General features: G+C 36.0%; 1 protein-coding gene across 23 annotated transcripts in view; it reads right to left on the bottom strand.

Annotated features, from left to right (window-relative positions):
- Positions 1 to 15,103: 15,103 nt before the first annotated feature.
- Positions 15,104 to 22,918, bottom strand: part of ZNF570 (zinc finger protein 570) — a 131,602-nt gene continuing 123,787 nt past the window's right edge. For all 23 annotated transcript variants that reach the window (XM_072841411.1, XM_072841600.1, XM_072841818.1 and 20 more), the window contains one exon: positions 15,104 to 18,897. In XM_072841411.1, coding sequence (XP_072697512.1) covers positions 17,540 to 18,897 — 1,358 coding nt within the window. In that variant the 3' untranslated portion in view covers positions 15,104 to 17,539. The remainder of the gene's footprint in view (positions 18,898 to 22,918) is intronic.

Here is a 22,918-nt window from a genome sequence, read left to right as displayed (position 1 = left end):
GCTGTTGTCATTTTGTTATTGACGCTAAAATGTATTACAGTCATAAAATTTTGTACCTGGAGGTGGAGTGCTTGGGTAAAAGAAATCTCAATATGGTATTGACTTTGTGCCATCATGAATGAGAATTAACCCACTTCAGGCTAGAAAACTAAAGAGTTTTTGCTTTTTTAGACAGGACATTTGGTTAGACTCCCAGTCTATCTTACAAGGCAGATCTCTCACCAGTTAAGGCTGTAATGTTAGTAGAAATGGTAGGAGTGATTCAGAATGTGTGTTGGTAGAAAGATAACTTTGGTGTAGAGTTAGCTGCAGAGGCTACTAGCAGAGATTGAAAGTGATACTGCTTTGTTAAGAGATACTATCTCTGCCTACAGGCACTCCATCCTGGTTGATAGTAAATTCATATATTGCTATATTCCAGCCACTGTTTTTAGGTGTTTGGGATATATCAATGAGAAACTCTAGCAGGAGGAGATAGGATAATAATAGAACCATTGTAGAGTATGTTAGAACATTAGTGTTGTGGAGAAAAGGTCATTCAAAACTAGTTAAGAGCAATATGAAAGTTTATGAAATAGACAATAGGTAAGGGGAAACTCAAGTCAAGATTTGAAGATGTGAAGGATTAAGTCAGTTGTTATGTAAGGGAAGAGCATTGCAGACAGGAAAAAGCTATAACAAATGCCCTACAATGGGGTGATGCTAGTGTACTTGAGGAACATCAAGGAAGCTATTTAGAGATTTATGCAAGGGAGTGGTTAATAGAGGAGGACAGTGGAGGACAGTGGGATGCCTGGGTGCCTCAGCAGTTGAGTGTCTGCCTTTGGCTCAGGGCGTGATCCTGGTCCAGGGATCGAGCCCTGCATTGGGCTCCCTGTGAGGAGCCTGCTTCTCCTTCTGTCCATGTCTCTGCCTCTCTCTGTCTCTCATGAATAAATAAAATCTTTTTTTAAAAATAGAGGAGGATGGAGAGAGAACAGGGCCTCATCTTGTAAGGCCTTGTAAGTCATTGGAGGCATTTTATATTCTGAGGAAAATTTGCAGCCAGGAGTGTTCTGAACAGAGGATATGATTTGACAAGCTGCTATGTGTTGTTAAAAAAAAAAAAAAAGTGAGCAAGAGGCTATGGTCTCTTAATTTAGATGAAAGATGATGGTGGCTCACACCATGGTGGTAACAGTGAGAAGTGGTTGGACTCTAGATATAGGGTATATGTGATCAAACAAGACTTGTTTAAGGGTTAGATGTCCAGTGAGAGAGAGTGGGGTCTGGGGTGACTTTGACTCAAGCTTTTGGTCTCAAACAAATGGAAAGATGATACTCCCAGCAGCTGAGATGGGGAAAGATGCAGTTTTTGTTGGGGAAGATTGGGAGTTCAATTTTGAACTTACTGAGTTTGAAATGTCTTTTAGACAAAATGATAATATTGATTAGGCACTTGGATGTTTTACCTTGTACTCTTCTAGAGATTTATTAATTTGGTAAGTATTGCCTATACACATAAAACCATGAGGCAGAATAATATCATTAAGGACTTGGGTATAGATAGAGAAAAGAACAGAAAGACTAATCCATAGTGCCTTCTAACATTAAGAGTTCAAGGATAAAGGACAGACTAGCAAAGGATGCTAAGAAGGACCAGTGAGATGGAAGGAAAACCAAGATAGTGTGGCATTACAGAAGCTAAATGAAAGTGAATCAAAGGAAAGATGATCAGTGGTTATAAATACTATTAGGTCTGTAATACTAGGCTTTCAAATTGACTTGAACTTATCAACATAAATGTTACTGTTGATCTTGAGAACAGTAGGGGTCTTTTTGTTGTGGAGTGGTTGAATTAAGAACCTGTTGAAAAATAGAAATTGGAGATAATGAATATAGAGACAACTGCTTGGAGGTTTTTGCTGCCAACTGGAGCAAAAAAAAAAAAAAGTGGTCAATAATTAGTGTGGCAACAGGAATGAAAATGTGCCTCTAGGATTGGAGAAATAATAGCAATTCTGTATGCTGGTTGGAATAATCCAGATGGGGGGAGTAATTAATAACAAATAAGAATTATTGGAGCAATGACCGTATGTCAGTGAGAGGGGATATGGTTTAGGAGATGGAGGGGTGGTTTTTGGTAATATCATGGAAATTTTATCCCTGGCAATAGTATGACAGAATATGGGGTGCTAGGAAGAAGGGGATAAAGTGGGAGAAGTTTTAGGAAGTATTCTGATTCCTTCAGTAATTCCATGAGTAGTAAACTGAACATATGAGGAATGAGAAGTTTGGGATCCAAAAGGAAAGAGATATGAAATAGTCACTTAAGCAACACATTTAATGCAAATTCTGATTGCCTAGCAACATTAAAGGGATAGAAAAATGAACGCAAAAAGGTGCCAGTAAGCAAAAGAAAAAAGGCTTAAAACTACATTCACACTAGATCTTGGACATTGTAATTAAACAGCAAAAACTATTGAGTTTTTGAGGGAAATGTATTACTGTTAATGAAACCCAATCCTACGTTACAACAGCCTATGACTCAAATCCCCCAATGACCCATTTATGTAATTTTTCCAAGGATATATGTGAAACTGTGTATGTCTAGCTGTATAGGCTACTAGCAGAGATCAAAAGCAATATATGTATGTCTGTATGTGTGTGTATATTTATAGCTATATATACATACACCTATATGTAGCTAGAATGTAGTTTCTGTTTTTTCATTTGCTCTTTAAAAATATGTAAGTTGTATGTTTTAAAACCTCCCTTGCTTTTTCACTTACATATTTTGGCAGTCATTCCAGTTGATATTGCTGCATAACCACCACTCCAAACTTGGCTTAAGATACAATAATAATTTATTTAGCTCACACATCTACAAAAATTTGGACAGGGCTTGGCAGGAACAGCTTATCTCTGATCAACATAGCCTCAGATGGGGTGGCTTGAAAATTTGATGGCTGAAGGCTGGAATCATTCAAAGACTCACATGTTCACACGTCTGGCAGTTGATTCTAGCTGTCAACTGGACATTAGATAGGGTCCAGAATACCTGCATGTGAGAGAGATCATAGAGATCATAGAGACATAGAGATCTATGTCACTGCTTAGCATGGTGTCTTGGGTTCCAAGAGAATGCCCTAAAGAACAAGGTAGACATGCATGTTATTTTTGTGATCCAGCCTAAGAAATCACATAACTTCACTTGTGTCATACTCCATTGGTTGAGGCAGTTACTGCTCTATGAAAGAAGTATCACATTGTAAGAAGAGCTTATAGGATAGGATATATTGTGGCCCTGTTTGGAAAATGCAATATGCCATAAAGATCTTCCATATCTGGCCTGGGAAGTTACATAATCTCACTTCTGCCATTCTCTATTTGTTTAGGCAGCTACATCTTGATGGAAGAGTGTCACATTGTAAGTAGAACATATGAGGTAGGATATATTTTGCTGGGCCTTTTAGGAAAATATATTCTGTTCCAGGGATCATCTCCTACATGAAACTAACTCATTTTAAGGTGGCATATTATTGTTACAGCTATTTATTCTTTTAGTGATCTACCATAATTTTGGCAGACTGCCAGAATTTTCCTTTTTTTCCCTGGGTTCTTGACTGCCTTGCTAAGTACCATTCTCCCTTGCCAGTTGTGACCTTGTGACTAAATGAAACATTATCATAAGTGATACATAGTTTTGCTCTCATTTGTTCAAAAACTTCCATAACAGTAGGGGACTTGGGTGCCTCAGTCAGGTAAGCATCTGACTCTTGATTTTGGCTCAGGTAAAGATCCCAGGCCTGTGAGACTGAGCCCCACATCAGGCTCCGCATTCAGCAGAATTTGCTTGAGATTCTGTCTGTTCCTCTCCTTTTGCCCCTCCCCCCAATAAACAAATTTAAAAAATTTTTCCATAAGAGTACAGAAATAACTCATAATACATTATTAAGTAAGTTAGTATACATATTTAATGTGGTTATTAAGAATATATTTTACTTCTGGTTCTGGACCAAAATGGAGAATAAAGTAATATGAAGCTATAGTAAAAGAGAAACTATAAGATGTGAAAGCACTCTGAAGAGTACCCAAAGACTAAAGGAGAGTATCCAAGGAAGGATAAGTTTTGAAGATAGGCCTCATCTCTAAGTCTGGGGTTCAGATTTCATCCAAGAAATATGGTTTCAGGGACACCTGGGTGGCTCAGTGGTTAAGCACCTGCCTTTGGCTTCAAGGTGTGATCCTGAAGACCCAGGATTGAGTCCCACATCAGGATCCCTGCATGGAGCCTGCTTCTCCCTCTGCCTCTCTCTCCCTCTTTCTCTTTCTCTCTCTCTCATAAATAAATAAATAAATAAATAAAATCTTAAAAAAAAAAAGAACTATGGTTTCAGCCCAACTGAATGGTGGGGAATTTTAGTGGGGTGCCAAGGCTAGAGCTAATCTGTACTTGTTAAGCAAGCCGGAAATAAACCTTTGGGACACAAATGAGTCACAACATTAATAGTAGGGGACTTTAACACAGCACTTAAATCAATGGATAGATAATCCAAACAGAAAATCAACAAGGAAACAGTGACTGAAAGACACATTGGACCAGAAGGATGTACAGATATATTCAGAACATTCCACCCTAAAACAGCAGAATACACATTCTTTTCAAGTGCACAAGGAACGTTCTCCAGAATAGACCACATATTAAGCCATTTAAAAAGTCTCAACAAATTAAAAAACATTGAAGTCATACCATGTATCTTTTCTGGTTATGCCACTATGAAACTAGAAGTCAACCATAAGAAAAAATCTGGAAAGAGCACAAATACATGAAGGTTAAATAACATGCTACTGAACAATGGATGAGCCAACCAAGAAATTAAAGAGGAAATAAAAAAGATGCATGGAGACAAGTGAAAATGAAAACACAAGAGCTCCAAATCTTTGAGATGCATCAAAAGCTTTTCTAAGAGGGAGGATTATAGCAATACAAGGCTACCTCAGGAAGCAAGAAAAGTTTCAAACACCCTAACCTTCCACCTAAAGGAGCTAGAAAAAAGAACAAACAAAACCCCAAACCCGTAGAAGGAAGGAAATAATAATACTTGAGCAGAAGTAAATAGAAACTAAACAAACAGAAGAAATCAGTGAAACCAGGGCCTCAAAGTAATCTGAGTCTTTCCCATTGATGCATACCCTATATCACAGCCCATAGATTCACAAGTAAGTTCCTGATAGGACATCCCCAAATGGCCCTTGTAATAAACAGTTGCCCCTGTTTCCCAGAGCCTTCCCCTGTGTGGCCTCCATGAAGCTTATATTAACCCCACTCTTTTTTATTTGAATTAACCAATCTGTCCTTAAGTATTAGAATCCTAAAACAGACCACTTACAGACCCTAATAAAAGCATGTGCCCTAGGTCCTGGTGCATTTTCTGTCTGCATTCTGCCTGGATCTACCTGTGTGACCCCTGGAAGCATGCTGTGTACCTCCTCCTGGACCTGTGAGTAATAAACTCTATTTCAATTCCCTTTTGGCATTTTGTTGAACCCCAACTCACCATCCAACATTATGGTGCTCTATTTTACAAATACTTAGTTTAACAAAATTAAAACAGAGGTGTGCTAGTAACAACTCCCTCAGCTTTTGTTTACCTGGAATATCTAAATTTCTCTTTCATTTTTGAGGGTAGTTTTGCTAGATATAGAACATCTGTCAGGGTTTTTCTCTTTTGGAATGTTAAATATATAATTTGATTTTCTTATGTCTTCCATAGTTTCTGATGAGGAATCAGCTGTTACTTTTATTGAAGTACCTTTCTATAGTAGTAAATTGATTGCCTCCTACTGCTTTCAAGACTGTCTTAGCCTTTCAGTAATTTAATGTTTCACTGTTGCCCCTTTTGAGTTTATCATGTTTGCAGTTGATTGAGGGTCTTTAAAGTGTATATTTCATGTTTTCATCAAGTCTGAGAAGATTTTGGCAGTCATTTTTTCAAATAGTTTTTCTTCCTCCTTCTGGTCTCCTATTATGCATTTATTGATATGCTTGATGGTGTCACATAGCTCTCGCAGGCCCTCTTTTTTCCCCACTATTTTTGTTCCTACTTTTCAGACTAGATCATTTCAATTGCTTTATCTTTAAGTTGACTAAGTTTTTTGCCTTCTCAGATCTACCATTGGATTCCTCTAGTCAATTTTTCATTTCAGCTATTGTACTTTTTCAGCTCCAGAATCTTTTTGGTTCCTTTTTATACTTTCTATCTTTTGATCAATATTCATTTTTGTTCATACATTACTTTCTTGATTTACTTTAGTTTTTTGTCCAGTGTTTTACTGAGTTCATTTAGCACTTTTGGATAGCGCATTTAATGTATCTGACTAGTAATTTCAATGTCTGCATTTCCTCAGTGATAGTTTCTTTTTTTTTTTTAATTTTTTAAAATTTTTATTTATTTATGATAGTCACAGAGAGAGAGAGAGAGAGAGGCAGAGACACAGGCAGAGGGAGAAGCAGGCTCCATGCACCCGGAGCCTGACGTGGGATTCAATCCCGGGTCTCCAGGATCGCGCCCTGGGCCAAAGGCAGGCGCTAAACCACTGCGCCACCCAGGGATCCCTCAGTGATAGTTTCTATCAGATTCTTTTTTATATGTAAATGGGACACACTTTCCTGTTTTTGTTGTTGTTGTTGTTGTTGTTGCTGAGGTGTGGACATTTTGAATAGTATAATGTAAGTCTGGAAATCAGGTTCTTTCCCTCCTTGGGGATTGCTCATTTTTGTTTGTTTAAGACTGCAGCCATCTATTTATTTTGTGACTCCTCTAGACTAGTTTTGCAAAGTGTGTATTCCATGTTATGTATCCTCACTGAAGTTTCTGTTACATTATCTCTGAGGTCTGGCAGAAATATTGATTAAAGCTTCAATATAAGAAAATATAACAATTATATGCACTGTCTTAGCTTGAACTTCTGTAAAACGATACCATAGACTTGGTGTCTTAAGCAAAGGAAATTAATTTTCTTATGGTGCTAGAGGCTAGAATTTGGAGATCAGGTTCCCAACATGGTTAGTTTCTGGTGGGAGCTCTCTCTCTCTCTTTTTTTAATGAGAGCTCTTTTATTAGATTGCAGATGGCTGCTATTTTGCTGTGTTCTCACATGACCACTTTTTTGTCCAAGTGCAGAGAAGGAGTGAATAAGCTGTCTGGTGTCTTTTCTTACAAGTGCACTAATATTATCATGAAGGTTTGTCCCTCATGACTTTATCCAACCCTAATTATCTTCCAAAGGCCCCATCTCTAAATACCATTACAATAGAGTTAGGGCTTCAACATATGAATTTTGGAGACAAACAATCATTCAGTCTATAATATGTATCTAACAACAGAGCTACAGAATACATGAAGCAAAAAAATGACATTATTGAACATACAAATAGTTATATAATAGTACCTAGAGCCTTGAATACTGCACTTTCAATAATGAATAAAACAATGACTCACTAAATTCTATACCTGAAACTAATATTACACTGTATGTTAACTAACTTAAATTTAAATAAAAACTTGAAAACAAAACAAAATAATGAATAAAACAATGAGATAGAAGATCAATAAGGAAATAGAGGACTTGAACAACACTATAAGTCAACAGACATACAGAATACTCAACCCATTAACAGCAGAACACTGATCTTAAGTGCATGTTAAACATCCTTCAGGATAGATCATATAATTAGCCACAAAACAAGTCTCAATACATTTTAAGAGACTGAAAATATACTGCACATCTTTACCAATCAGAGTGGAATGAAACTAGAAATAACAGGACGATGGTAAAATTCACATATATGTGGAAATTAACACACTTCTTGAAGTCTAATTAATATGCAATTAGTTGCATTCATTTCAGGTGTATAACATATGGATTCAACAATTCTATACATTATATCAATGTCCACCACAGTACTGTAGTTTTTTTGTTTTGTTTTGTTTTAATTTTTATTTATTTATGATAGTCACACAGAGAGAGAGAGAGATGCAGAGACATAGGCAGAGGGAGAAGCAGGTTCCATGCACTGGGAGCCCGATTTGGGATTTGATCCCGGGTCTCCAGGATCACGCCCTGGGCCAAAGGCAGGTGCTAAACCGCTGCGCCACCCAGGGATCCCACCACAGTACTGTGGTAAGCATACAACATTACTATAATAGTATTCCTTATGTTATATTTTTCATTTCTGTGACTTATTTATTTTATAACTGAAAATTTGTACCTTTTATTTTATTTTAAATTTGTACCTTTTAATTCCCTTTATCTATTTCACCCATTACCCATCCTTATACCAACCTCCCCTCTAAGCAAACACCATTTGTTTTCTGTATTTAAGAGCCCGGGGTTTTTTGAAACAACACGCTCTTTAAAAAAAACAACACTAGATAAATAAGAAATCCAAAAATGAAATTATAAAATAAATTGGGATGAATGAAAATGAAAACACAACATGCCAAAACATAGGATGTAGTGAGCCCATTGGAATGAAACTAGAAATCAATAGCAGGAGGAGAATTGGAAAATCCACAGATATGTGGAAATTAAAGACTTTTAACCAATGCATCAAAGAATAAATCACAAGGGAACTCACCAAAGATCGTGAGACAAGCTGAAAAACATAATGTACCAACACATAACAGAATGCATCCAAATCCGTGCTAAGAGAAATTTATAACTGTAAACATTTACATTAAAAAAAGAAAGATCTCAAATCAATAACCTAACTTTACATCATATGGAATCAGAAAAAAAGAGCAATTTAAACCCAAAGCTGTCAGAAGAATGGAAATAATAACAATTAGAGCATAGATAAACAAAACAAAACAAACCCAGGATTTTGTTCCTTGAAAATAACAGCAAAATTGACAAACTTTTGGCTAGATTGACCATTAAAACAGACAAGAGACAGAAAAATAAAATTACTAAAATCAGAAGTGAAAGTAGGGACTTTACCAATTTTATAGAAATTAAAAGGATTATAAGAGAATACTAAAAACAATTATAGGCTAAGCAATCTGATAACCTTGATGAAATGGGAACACTCTTAGAAATATAACCCTGGGGGGCAGCCTGGGTGGCTCAGTGGTTTAGCGCCACCTTCAGCCCAGGGCCTGATCCTGGAGTCCCGGGATCAAGTTCCACGTCAGGCTCCCTGCATGGAGCCTGCTTCTCCCTCTGCCTGTGTGTGTCTTTTTTTTCTTTTTTTAAAGATTTTATTTATTCATGAAAGACACACAGACAGAGAGGCAGACGGAGAAGCAGGCTCCATGCAGGGAGCCCAACGCGGGACTCGATCCTGGGTCTCCAGGATCACTCCCTGGGCCAAAGGCAGGCGCCAAACCGCTGAGCCACCCAGGCTGCCCGTCTGTGTGGGTCTTTCATGAATACATAAATAAAATCTTTAATAAACAAAAAGAAATATACCCCTGGAAATACACAAACTACAAAACAACCGAAGAAGAAATATAAAAATTCAAACAGACCTATAACAAAAAAAGGAAATTAAATCAGTAAGCAAAAACCTCGGAACAAGAAAAAGCCCAGGTTCAGATGGTTTCACTGGTGAATTCTCATAAACATTTATAGAATGAATACCAATACTCTTCAAACTCTTGCCAAAACTCGAATTAGATGGATCACTTACAAACACATTCTATGAGGTTACTAAAGCCAAAAAACAAAACAAAACAAACAAAACAAAAGGACAATACAAGGAAAAAAAAACTACAGGCCAGCATCCCTTATGAATATAGATGCAAAGATCCTCAACACAATACTAGCAATACTAATATGCTAGTGAATTCAGCAACCTATTAAAAGAGTCATACACTATGACCAAATGGAATTTATCCCAGTCCTGTGAGAGTTGCAATCTATAATAACCAATGTAATTTGGGGCATCTGGGTGGTTCAGTTGGTAAGACATCTAACTCTTGGTCACAGCTCAGGTCTTGATCTCAGGGTCATGAGTTCAAGCCCTGCATTGGGTTCCATGCTGGGTGTGGAACCTACTAAAAAAAAAAAAATCAATGTAATGTGCTACATTAAAAGAATGAAGACAAAAACTATATGATCATATCGATTGATACAGAAATATGTCAGAGCAAAAACTCTAAATCCCAGAATGAAACAGGTGTAAATCTTTATGACTAATTAATGGTTTCCTTGATCTAATACCAAATGCACAACAAAAGAAAAAATAGATATATTAGATTCTTCAAAATTAATTTTTTTTTGCTTCAAAGAGCATCATCGAGAAATTGAAGAGACAGCCTATAAAATAGGAGATGTTTGCAAAGAACACATTTGATAAGAGATTTGTCTTAGTCCTCTTGGGCTGCTATAAGAATTACCATAGCTGGGTGGCTTATAAACAACAGAAATTTATTTCTTGTAGGTTTGGAGGCTGGGAGATCCAAGATCAAGTTGTTAGCAGGTTGTATGTGTCTAGTAGGGCCCACTTTCTGGTTCATAGAAAAATGTCTTTTTATTCTGTCCTCATATGGCAGAAGAGGCAAGGGATCACTCTAGAGCCTCCTTTCTAAGGGCACTAATTTCATTCATGAAAGCTCTGCCCTCATGACCTAATCATTTCCCAAAGGCCCCACTTCCAACTACCATCACATTGAGCATTAGGATTTGATATATGAATTTGCATGGGATAAATAAAGGGAACACAGGGAACTTTTAGGGTACTGAAACTACTCTTTATAATATTATAATGGTAAAAACATGTCATCATAAATTTATTCAAACACATAGAACAAAATCAAAAGTGAACCTTAATGTAAATTAATGTACTTTGGGTGATGATAGGTCAGTAAAGATTCATTAACTGTAACAAATGTACCACTCTAATGGGGGGATATTGGTAATGGGGGGATATTGATAATGGGAGAGGCTGCATATGTGGGAGGATACGGGATATATGGGATACTCAGTTTTACCCTTCAGTTTTGCAGTGGACCTAAAACTTCTCTAAAAAATGAAGTTTTTTTTAAAAAAAAGGAAAATGAATTTATATGCTACATGCTACAGCATGAATACATTATACTAGTGGAAAGAAATAGATACTAAAATACAACTTTTGAAGTGCTCTGAAGGAAACAAATATAATGTACAATAAATAGTGGAATAACAAGTAGTTAGAAAAATAGAATAGTAACTGGTCAGAAAGTAAAACTAGATTGTCTGAGAAAGTGAAGGGCAGTGGTTGGAAATAGAATTATGCTCAAAAACAAGAAGCTAAATATCACCACTCACAAATCTTTGAGAGATTGAATGAAAAAAAATTAAAGAGGTAAATGGCAGCTCAGACTTTCAGCCATCACAGTGTATTAACACCCTTAAGAGTATTCAATAACCAGAATTAGTGGAAGCTGAAGTAGGAGATGACTCAATCCATAATCAAGGGATGGATTCATTTGGAAAGCGCAGCAGCAATGTCCAAGCCTGCTGACCTCAGTGTATGCATCTGTTCACAAACACACCTAGATATAGACAACAGCCCATTCAGAATTGACAGAAGTGTCTCTTCCCAAAGAGTTAAAGAAAACTTAAAATAGAAGAAAGGAAATAAAATTAAGTTTAAAAATTAATGAACTAAAAAGAAAGCATATACACAAGAATAGATTAATACAGACAAAAGCTAATTCATTAAGGGACTAATGAAGCACAGTTGCCCCTTGAACAAAATGGGTTCAAACTACATGGGTTCACTTACAGTTTTTTTGGATAAATATAGTAGAGTACTGTTAATAAACTTTCTCCTTATGATTTTCTTAACATTTTTCTCTTTAGCTTCCTTCATTGTAAGAATATAGTATGTAATATATGTAACATACAAAATATGTAATGGTTGATTATGCTATCAGTAAGGCTTCTGGTCAATAGTAGGCTATTAATAATTAAGTTTCTGGAGAGTCAAAAATTATATACAACAGATTTCCAACTACACAGAAGGGTCAAAGGCCAACTAGAGACACAATGAGATAAAGTAAAAATGTATACAATAAAAGAATATATGAAAAACCCTAATAAGTTGGAAAATAAAGTTATGAAAAAATTTTTTAAAAGATTATTTATTTATTTATTATAGACATAGAGAGAGAGAGAGAGAGAAAGGAGAGAGAGGCAGAGACACAGGCAGAGGGAGAAGCATACTCCATGCCAGAAGCCCGCCGCGGGACTCGATCCCGGGATTCCAGGATCGCGCCCTGGGCCAAAGGCAGGTGCTAAACCGCTGAGCCACCCAGGGATCCCCCTGAAAATTTTTTAATAAAAATATGGGGATGCAGTTATGCATCTCTATCTAAAGGCTGTTAATGAGGTAACAGAAATGAGGGGAGAGCAATAACTTTTTTTTTACTTTTTTTACTAACTTTCGCTCCCTGTGTTGGGAGTGTGATGGATAAGTGTTCTTCATTCTGCCATCCTGTTTCCTGTTAACATTCTCAATCATGCAGGCATAGAGTTCTGACAGTGGTAAAGAATATCTTTCATATTTTAATTCCTTCTGTTTCCATTTGACTTATAAAGAAGAAAAATATAGTGAAAAAAACTGTAAACCATCAAAAATAAAAATTCTGGGATGCCTGAGTGGCTCAGCATTGAGCATCTGTCTTTGGCTCAGGGCATGATACCGGGGTTCTGGGATTGAGTCCTGCATAGGGCTCCCTATTTGGAGCCTGCTTCTTCCTCTGCCTATGTCTCTCCCTCTCTCTCTGTCTCTTATAAATAAATAAATAAAATCTTTACAAAAATTAAGAAATAAAAATTCTGCTGGATATTGATTATAAACATAATGACTAAGTTAATTTAGGCATAGATCTTTTAATCTGGAGTTACTACATGTCTTTGTTCCTGTATGCTACATACTAACTTAAGTGAATTTCAGTCTCCTGTTTCTACAGTAATGATCTCACACCAGTTCCCTTTTCCAGTTCCCTTTCTGCTGATCCCATACATCTTATAGAATAATAATAACAGCTAACATTAAGCATTTGAGCTAACATTAGGCATTTAATATATGTGGTGATAAATCCATACAATTCTATGACAAAAATAGAATTATCTCCTTTTCACATCTGAGATAATGTTCTGAAAGGATAGTAATTGGCCTATGAAAATTCCAGACATTTAAGCTGGAAACAACAGGAAATTAGTAAATCATGGGGCATACAGAATGGTGCTCTGTAAATGTTAAAAATGATGGATTTATTTCTGCATATACAATCAACTAGTTTTTGACAAAGGCACCAAGAATACAATGGGGACAGGATAATCTCTTTAATAAATGCTGTTGAGAAAGCTTGTTATCCACATGTAAATTATTAAAATTAGACCTTTTCTTACACCATACACAAAAATTGATGCCCAATGTGTTAGACTTTAATGTGGATCTGAAACCACAAAACTCCTATAAGAAAACATAGGGAAGGGATCCCTGGGTGGCGCAGCGGTTTGGCACCTGCCTTTGGCCCAGGGCGCGATCCTGGAGACCCAGGATCGAATCCCACGTCAGGCTCCTGGTGCATGGAGCCTGCTTCTCCCTCTGCCTTTGTCTCTGCCTCTCTCTCTCTCTCTCTCTGTGACTATCATAAATAAATAAAGAAAAAAGAAAAAAAAAGAAAACATAGGGAAGAAGCTCATTGAAATTTGTCTTGGCAATGATTTTTTGTATTTGATACCCAAAGAACAGGCAACATAAAGTAAAAATAAACCAATGGAACTACAAAGTTTCTGCAAAGCAAAGGAATCAATCAATAAAAAGGCAATCTATGAAATAGGAGAAAACATGAACCTCTTAACAGATATGTGAAATGTGATTCTGTATTCCATATATACAAAATATATAAGGAACTAATATAACTTAATGGCAAAAAAAGTGCATAACAAAAATGGGCAAAAGACCCAAATGTTTTGCAAAAGAAGATATACAAATGGCCAACAGGTACATGAAAAGATGCTCAACATCACTAATTATAAGGGAAATGCTAACCAAACCCATAGAAATGTCAAAGAGGTATTACCTCATACCTATTAGATGGCTATTATCAAAAAGTCAAAAGATAACAACTATTGGTGAGGATGTGGAGAAAAGGCAACCCTTGTAAACTTTTGGTAGGAATGTAAATTGGCATAGGCATATGGAATACAGTACGTAGGATCCTCAAAAAATTAAAAATAGAACTACTATATAACCTGGATTCTGGGTATATATTCAAAGGAAATGCTGTCAGGATCTGAAACTTATGTGCATATCCATCTTCATTGCATTACTTACAGTAGCCAAGATATGGAAAAAAACCTTAGTGTCTGCAGACAGATGGATAAAGGAAAACACACACACACACACACACTGGGATATTATTCAGCCTTAAAAACAAAGGAAATCTTGCCGTTTACAAAAACATGGATGAACATGGAGAGCATAATGATAACTGAAATAAGCCAGACACAGAAAAACAAATACCATATGATCTCATGCACAGACTGTAAAAAATAAGTTTAACTCACAGTAACATAGAATGGTGGACAAGAGGCTGGGGACTGGGGGAAAGGAGGATTTTTCATCAAGAGGTACAAACTTTCAATTATAAGGGTAAATTCTGAAGATCTAATGTAAAACCTGGTAACTATAGTTAATAATAATGTGTACTCGAAATTTGCAGAGAGCTCAAGTATTCTCACCACACACACACACACACACACACACACAAATAACTATATGAGGTGACAGTTAATTAGCTTGGTTGTGGTCACCATTTCACAGTGTATGTCAAAACATCACATTGAACACCTGACATATATACCATCTTAATCTGTCAGTCATACCTCAATAAAGCTGGGGAGGGAGAAAAACACTGTTGTGGGAAAAACACGTAATAAGTAGGCTAGAAAACCATAAAAATATAGTCATTGTCAAAACACTGATACACCAAATTGCTAACAGTGATTGCATCTGAAATCAACTATGTGTCAGCTTCTCTTTGAAGAGGATGATGTATAGGGATGCAAACAGCAGTGGCATGCCTGAAGTATATAGTAAGGAAATAACCTGACAAAAACCAATATTTAACTGTTCTTTATTTTTTATTATGAAATTGATACAGAGAATAAGAACCTACCTATAAACCAACAACCAGCTTTATCAATTTATAAGAATTGGCCATATTTGCTTATTTTTTAAAGAAATAAATGATTAAAAGGTATCTCCCTTTTGCCTCCTTTTCTCAGTCTCATTTTTCTCCCCCTCCAGATGTCACCATTTTGGATTTAATTATTATTTCCGTGACTGTTGTAACAATAAATCTATGATATTTAGCCATGGAAAATACACATAGCATCAATTTGCATATTTTTAAAATTTATATGTGGTACCATCTCATACAAAATACTCCCTAGTTCAATTTCATTATTAAGATTTATCCATGTTAATAGAAGTAGTTCTACTTCATTCGTTTTAACTTGGGCTATAGCTTATATCCACCCTAATGGTTATTTTGATTGCTTTAAGCTTTTCATTCTCAAATAATGCTGAAATAGACTTTCATGTATATCACCCTAAACACATGAGGAGAGACTATAAGAGGTTTAAGTATGGAACTGCTGGGTCAGAGAGTATCCACATTTTCAACTTTACTAGATATTGCTAAATTACCCTAAATACAACTACTTCCAATAGCACTGTATGAACACTCCTACTGCTCCACATGTTTCCAGTAATTGGCTCTGTGATGCTTTTGGCAAAGTGATGATTTTGAAAGAGTTCACTGTGGTTTTATTTGCATATCCCTTACTGTGATGGATATAAACAAATATTCTAATAGCTCCAACTCCATCCATTCTCTATAGGGATAAACCATGTTTATCATATGCAGAACTTCTACAAATAGGTCAGATTCAACAATTTTCTTGCTCTTAACAATTCACACTTCATGAATTTCAGAACAAAGTTGTGAAATTAAAGGGCAAAAAGACCTGAGGAATTTTGGTTCTAACTGCAGTGAATTTGTGAATTGGTAATAACAACTTTATTATCCTGAGTCTATTCAGCCTGGACTATATGATACTCCTCAGTTTATTATTCATTTTGCTGGGTCTAGAAAATCTATTGTTTTATATTTAAGTATAAACAATTTCAGCCTTCGAACTTCAATTTAACTCTATGAGGATATAATCTTAGTATGGATCATTGTCTCCTCATATATAAAAGTTTTGAACAAACAGTAGCTACTCAATATTCACTGAATGAGTGGAAGCATATATATATTTGAAATCTATAAAATACATATATATGAAAGCCTATATATATTTGTCTCACTTTTTTCCTTCAGTTCACTTTTGGTTTCAATTTTACAACCACTAGTTAAAATTTTACAAACTTTATAATTTTTCTGTGGTATGAAGCAATTTAAATGCTTTTAAATTTACCTAAATTCACCCAATACAATTGCCTGGGCTTGGTGCCTTTTTATGGGATAGTATGAATTTCTATGTTTATTGTTTTTTTGCAGTTAGTTGTGATACTCTATTTTTTTCTTGATGTAAATGTGAGTTCTGTATTCTTCTCAGTGAATCATTTTCTTTATGTTGATTAGTTTATCTAACTCTGTTTAGAAACTTCCTGAAACTGGCTGAAGGTGTGAATAGTTCTATTACATGTGTCTGTATTGATTACTTATCTAGAATATGAAGACTCCACTTCTGTTTCTAAAATTTTGGGGTTTTCTCAATTCTGACCTGCTGCCTCTCAGGGATGTTCTACTTTGTCTCCCTAGGAATTTTCTTCTAGTTGTGAGAGGAGTGAGCTAATATATGTTGAGTATGTAGAACAGTGCCTGATGCATAGTACACACTCAATACATGTTAGCTATTATGATTTATTGGATATCTGCTATATTTGATGTGCTATGTGAAGCACTTTACATGCAAATTTATTACTTAATATGTATCAATCTACAACAGACACTATTTCATTTAATAATCACATTTCTACAATACAGTATCCTTTATTATCCCTATTTTAAGAATTAAAGAAAACCCTGAGGTTTGTACAAGTCAAACAAATTACTCAAAGTCACACAATGCCACAGTAGTGGTAGAGCTATGATTTTCCAGAATCGAAGCTCTTAGTCCTGGTAAGTGCCTAGTGCTCAGATAAGGAGACTGGAATAAAATAAGGCCAAAAGGTATATAAGAATCATATAACGAAGTGCCTCATAGACAATTTTCAGACTGTGGATATTAGCTTAAGAACAACAGTAAACCAAAAAAAAAAAAAAAAAGTTTTAAATGGAGGCAGTGATGTATTCTTATACTCCAAAAGAAAAAAATAAGTTTGGGGTATGGTGGGAAATGAATTTAAGGGGACCAAAGTTGATATAGGAAGACCTGTTAGAAAGCTACAGCATGGTGATCCAAGTGAGATAAATCTTAGACTAGGGCAACAACATTAGAGAGAGAGAAAAGAGTATAAATTCTGGGAATATTTATGAGATAGTGTCTAGAGGACTTGGTGATTGACTGGATTGGGTGGTGAGAGTGACTCCCCAAGATGGATTCTCTGATGATGAGCAAGGTGTGCATGCTGCCTGAAAGTTTTCTTGCATTCCTTACATTCATAGGGTCTCTCTCCAGTATGAATTCTCTGATGTTGGGCAAGGGATCCACAGTAACTAAAAGCCTTTCCACAAACATTACATTCATAAGGCTTCTCTCCAGTATGAACTCTCTGATGTTGAGTAAGGGATGAGTCATTGCTAAAAGCCTTCCCACATTTAATACATTCATAGGGTTTCTCTCCAGTATGAACTCTTTGATGTTGGGCAAGGTAGGCAATCTGGCTGAATGCTTTCCTACATTCTTGACATTTATAAGGTTTTTCTCCAGTATGAATTCTCTGATGTTGAGCAAGATGTGAATTCTGGCTGAAAGCCTTTCCACATTCCTTACATTCATAGGGTCTCTCCCCAGTATGTATTCTCTGGTGTACAGTAAGGTATGCACGAAGGCTAAATGCTTTCCCACAGACATTACATTCATAAGGCTTCTCACCAGTATGAACTCTCTGATGTTGAGCAATGGATGATCGATTGCTAAATGCTTTCCCACATTCAATACATTCGTAAGGTTTCTCTCCAGTATGAACTCTCTGATGTTGAGCAAGGTAAGCAAACTGGCTAAAGGCTTTCCTACATACCTTGCATTCATAAGGTTTTTCTCCAGTATGAACTCTCAGATGTTGAACAAGATGTGCATTCTGACTGAAGGCTTTCCTACATTCCTTACATTCATAGGGTTTCTCTCCAGTATGAATCCTCTGATGTTGAACAAGATTTGATCGCTGGCTGAAGGCTTTTCCACATTCTATACATTTATATGGTTTCTCTCCAGTATGAATTCTTTGATGAAGAGTAAGAGATGAGCTCTGGCTAAAGACTTTTTCACAGTCATTACATTTCAAAAGTTTCTTCTCTGTATAGATACTCTTGGGCTTAACGGCCATTAAATTTCTTTTAAAGCTTTTCTTATGTGTATTATGTTTATGTACTTTCTCCTCTTTGGTGATTATCTGTTGTGTATGAAGCAATGTGTTTGGATGGAAACTTCCCCAAGATTTGTTATATTCTTGTGCTCTTCTATTAATACGGGCTTCTTCATCAGTGATTGTCTCTTCCTTGAAACATGCCTTCTCACTTCCTGGCTGTCTCTCAAAATGGCCCTCACATTTCCATTCTTCTCTTAAACTAGAATACTCAAGGCTATAGCTTGTAAGTTTTTCTATTATCTTTTGTGATGATTGTGCTTCATAGATGTCCTGCTTTGAAGTTAGTTCTTCAGTCTCACACATAGATTCCCAGCCTGAAAAATAATAATTAAAAAACGGTCTCCTCTATCATGTACCAGAAGGAACATTTATGAAAGTGCATTCAAAAAATGGAGTATGTGAATTTAATAGATAAAACCCATAAGAACATTGGCTTTTTAAGTTCTGATGTTTGCGAGAAACAAAATAGGTCACAAAGAAACTTGAGAAGGAATGACTAGAATTATAAGAAAGTCAGTAAGGTAAATCTCCAGTAAATAAAGAATTATGGAGGTGGATGGACTTGGTTATAATTTTATGCATGTATGCATAAATATAGGCACTGAAATAACCTCCATTCTTATAGTTGCTTTTTTTCAAGAATATTCATTGAACCTTGTGCCATATACTCTTCTAAATGCTTTTAATATTATAGTAAACAAAACAAAGATCCTTACTTTTGTGGACCTTATATTCTTTGGGGAGATAGGAAATAAATGCTAAATGAGTAATTTTATTGTATATTAGAAAGTACTAAGAGCTACAGAAAAGGAAAAGCAGGGTAAAAGAGATTAGGAATGTTGGCAAAGTTAGAGGTAGGAATAATTAGCAAGTTAACATTTAAGCAAAGATCCGAAGGAAGTGAAGAAGTTAGTCACTTAGATATATGGAGAAAGAGCATTTTGGGCAAAGGAAACAGCCTAAAAGTAGAAACATGTTTCCATGTTTGAGGAATAGCAGGAAGGTGAGTGTAGGAAGAGATGAGATCAGGAGATAAAAGATAAGAATACTTAAACTTTATATGATTTCCTGAGTGGGACAGAGAACTACTGAAGTGTTTGTGGAGTAGAGGAGTGATATCCATTTACAGTTTAATAAAAATATTGAAAGGTGGCGAACAGAGAAGAAGCAAGGGGACCTATGATTGTAGTAATCCAGGTGAAGACAATGAGGGTCTAGACCAGAAAGCTAGCAATGGAGGTATACTGAGATGGTCAGATTCTAGGCATGTTTTGTAGGAAATGCCAGGACAATATCCTGACAGATTGGTTATGAAACTTAACAGAAAAATGAGACAAAGAAGCATTCAAAGTTTATGATCTGAGCAATGGCAGGATGGATTAGCATCAACAGTGATGGGGGAGGCACTTGGGTGGCTCAGTGGTTGAGTGTCTGCCTCTAACTCAGGACATGATCCCAGGGTTCTGGAATCAAGCCCCACATCAGGCTTCCTGTGGGGAGCTTGCTTCTCCCTCTGCCTATGTCTCTGCCTCTTTCTCTATGTCTCTCATGAATAAATAAATAAATAATCTTAAAAAAAAACAGTGATGGGGAAGGCCATGGGTACAGCAGGTTTAAGTGGAAAGACATGGAAGATCTGGAATTCAGTTTTGAAAATAATAAAGTGTTTTTTAGACATTGAAATGGAAATGCTGAAAAGGCAGGCGGGACCCATGAAACTGAGTTTAAGACAGAGGTCTGGACTAGAGATTTTAAATTAGGAATTGACAGCATATACATGGTAGTTAAAGAGACTACATTACCAAGAGAATGAGTGTAGATAAAGAGAAGAGAAGAGAAAGGAGCAAGTAATGAACCCTAGAGCACTCTAACATTAAGTAAGATATTTGAGAAAAGAGAACCAAAAGAGATTAAGAAGGAATAAATGTTAAACAAAAAAATCATGGCTGAGAACATTAATACAACCCGATATTAAATTGAAGATTGTAATGAAAATCAACTTGTTCAATGATTTATACTGAAAAAGAATACTTATGCTGAAAAAGAATAAAATAAAAGAATAAAAAACCTGGAAAATTAGTCAAGAAATGTCACAAAAGTATAAAAATAACAGCTAACCATAGTGACCATTAAAAAGAATTATATGTATGTTGTTACTTGCAAAACACCAGAAATGAGTCATTACATTAAAAAAAGGTGCATAAAAGAATGTAGAAGCTGTGTAGAAAGGAGATTACTGGTATACTTATTTTTTCAAGTAAGAATGTATCATTTTGCAATGTTTTAGTAGATTTTATTTATTTGAGACAGAGAGTGTGCATGCGAAGCAGGGCAGAGGGTCAGAGCGAGAGGGAGAAGCAGACTTTCTGCTGAGCAGGGAGCCTGATGCAGGACTCAATTCCAGGGCTCTCTCTCTCTCTCTCTGTCTCTCATGAATTAATAAATAAAATCTTTAAAAAAAGAAAGCACAAAAAAATAACCTCAGAAGGTAACTTTACCATTGACAACAACAATGAAGAGGGAAAATATCCTAAAAATAAACTTTACAAGAAATGAGCAAAAGCTTTATAATTCTAATGAGGGACCCACTGCCCCCCATAAATTTGCATAAAGGGAGAAGATGCATACTTTGCTTTTCTATATGAAGAACCAACTATGTATAGCCATTAATTCTAAATTCACAATCAGAACTTCGTTGTAAATTTTTTTTTAATTGTGTAATAAAGATTTTGGCAGGACTTAGTCTATTGGCTCCCAAGTGGTAACCCTCTAAACCCTCTATATTCCTGGAAGGAGTGTCATTGTTATTCATAGTGAGCCCTTGGAACCATACCTGATAGCTCATAACTATAGTTTATGACTCACAACTTGCCCCTTTATAGTTTTTGCTAATGTGATGATTTAGGATGGAGGCTAGCCATGCCAGAAAGAACCACCATGTGACTAAAGGGTTGGTACTTTGAACCCCCATGATACCAGTCTGACTTCTGGGAGGGGAAGGAGGCTGGAGATTGAATCATGTTGGGCACTGGGCAACGACTCACTCAATCATGCCTCCATAATGAAACCAAAATCCAAAAAATAAATAACCCTATACACTGATGCTCTCTTGAGAGCTTATTCTTTTGAATACTAAGATGTCTGGAGGGCCCTTTCATGTTTGTAGCACTCCCAGACCTTGCCCTTTGTGCCCTCTACTTCTGGCTGGTTCCTTGTACCTTTTGTTAAAAACAAAACTGTAATCATAATATAACCTCTGTGAGCTGCTGTTGTGTATCATAAAACCTGAGGGTGATTACAGGTACCCTGTTATCTGTACCTGGCTGATCAGAAAACAGGGTGGCCCTGAAGATCCCTAAGCTTTCAGCTGGTGTCTGAAATAAGCAGTCTTGTGTAGCACTGCTCTCTTAGATTATGCAGTTTGGCAAATTGACCTTAAGAATTTTTTTTAAATCCTAAAGTTTATTAGAAAAGTAAACATGTGTCTAGGATAGGCTATGCATTGTCCATAAAATATGCATTAATAAATTTAAAGACTGAAATCATACAAATTATCTTTCCTAATCATAATGAAGTTAGAAATCAATAGCAAAATGAAAACTGGAAAAAATCCACAAATATGTGGAAGTTAAATGCTTAACCAATGGGTCAGAGAAGAAATTGCAAGTTATCTTGAAACCCATGGGAATAAAAATACAACATTCCAAAACTTACAAGATACAGCAAAGCTGTGCTACAAGGGAAATGTATATCATTGATGCTTACATTAAAAAAGAAGAAAGAAAAAAAAAAAGCAGAAAGAGTTCAGCAAGCTAACATTATATCTTAATAAACTAGAAAAAGAGCAAACTAAACCCAAAGCTAGGAGAAAGAAGAAAATAAGAAAGATTAAAGCAGAGATAAACAAAATAATAGAATCAACAAAACCAAGAGTCATTGAAAAAGATCAACAAAACTGACAAACTTTTATTTGGATTGACTAAGAAAAATAAAAGAAGACTCCAGTAACTAAAATCAGAAATAAAATGTGCCACATTATTACCAAGTATACAGGAATAAAAAGGATTATAAGAGAGTTCTGTGAACAACTGCATGCCAACAAATGGGCTAGCTAATAAACTGGATAAAATGGACAAATTCTAAGAAATACACAACCTACCAGACTGAATAACAAAGAAATAGAAAATCTGAACATACCCATAGCTAATAAGTCTACTAAAACAGTAATCCATCCAAAACCTTCCAACAAGAAAAGGCCTAGAACCTGATAGTGCCTGTGGTGAATTCTACCAAACATTTAAAGAATTTGCACAACTCCTCCTCAAACTCTTCCAA

This window comes from Canis lupus, chromosome 1 (genome assembly GCF_048164855.1).
Source record: "Canis lupus baileyi chromosome 1, mCanLup2.hap1, whole genome shotgun sequence".
Lineage (NCBI taxonomy): Eukaryota > Metazoa > Chordata > Mammalia > Carnivora > Canidae > Canis > Canis lupus.
This window is presented reverse-complemented; position numbering and strand designations above follow the sequence as displayed.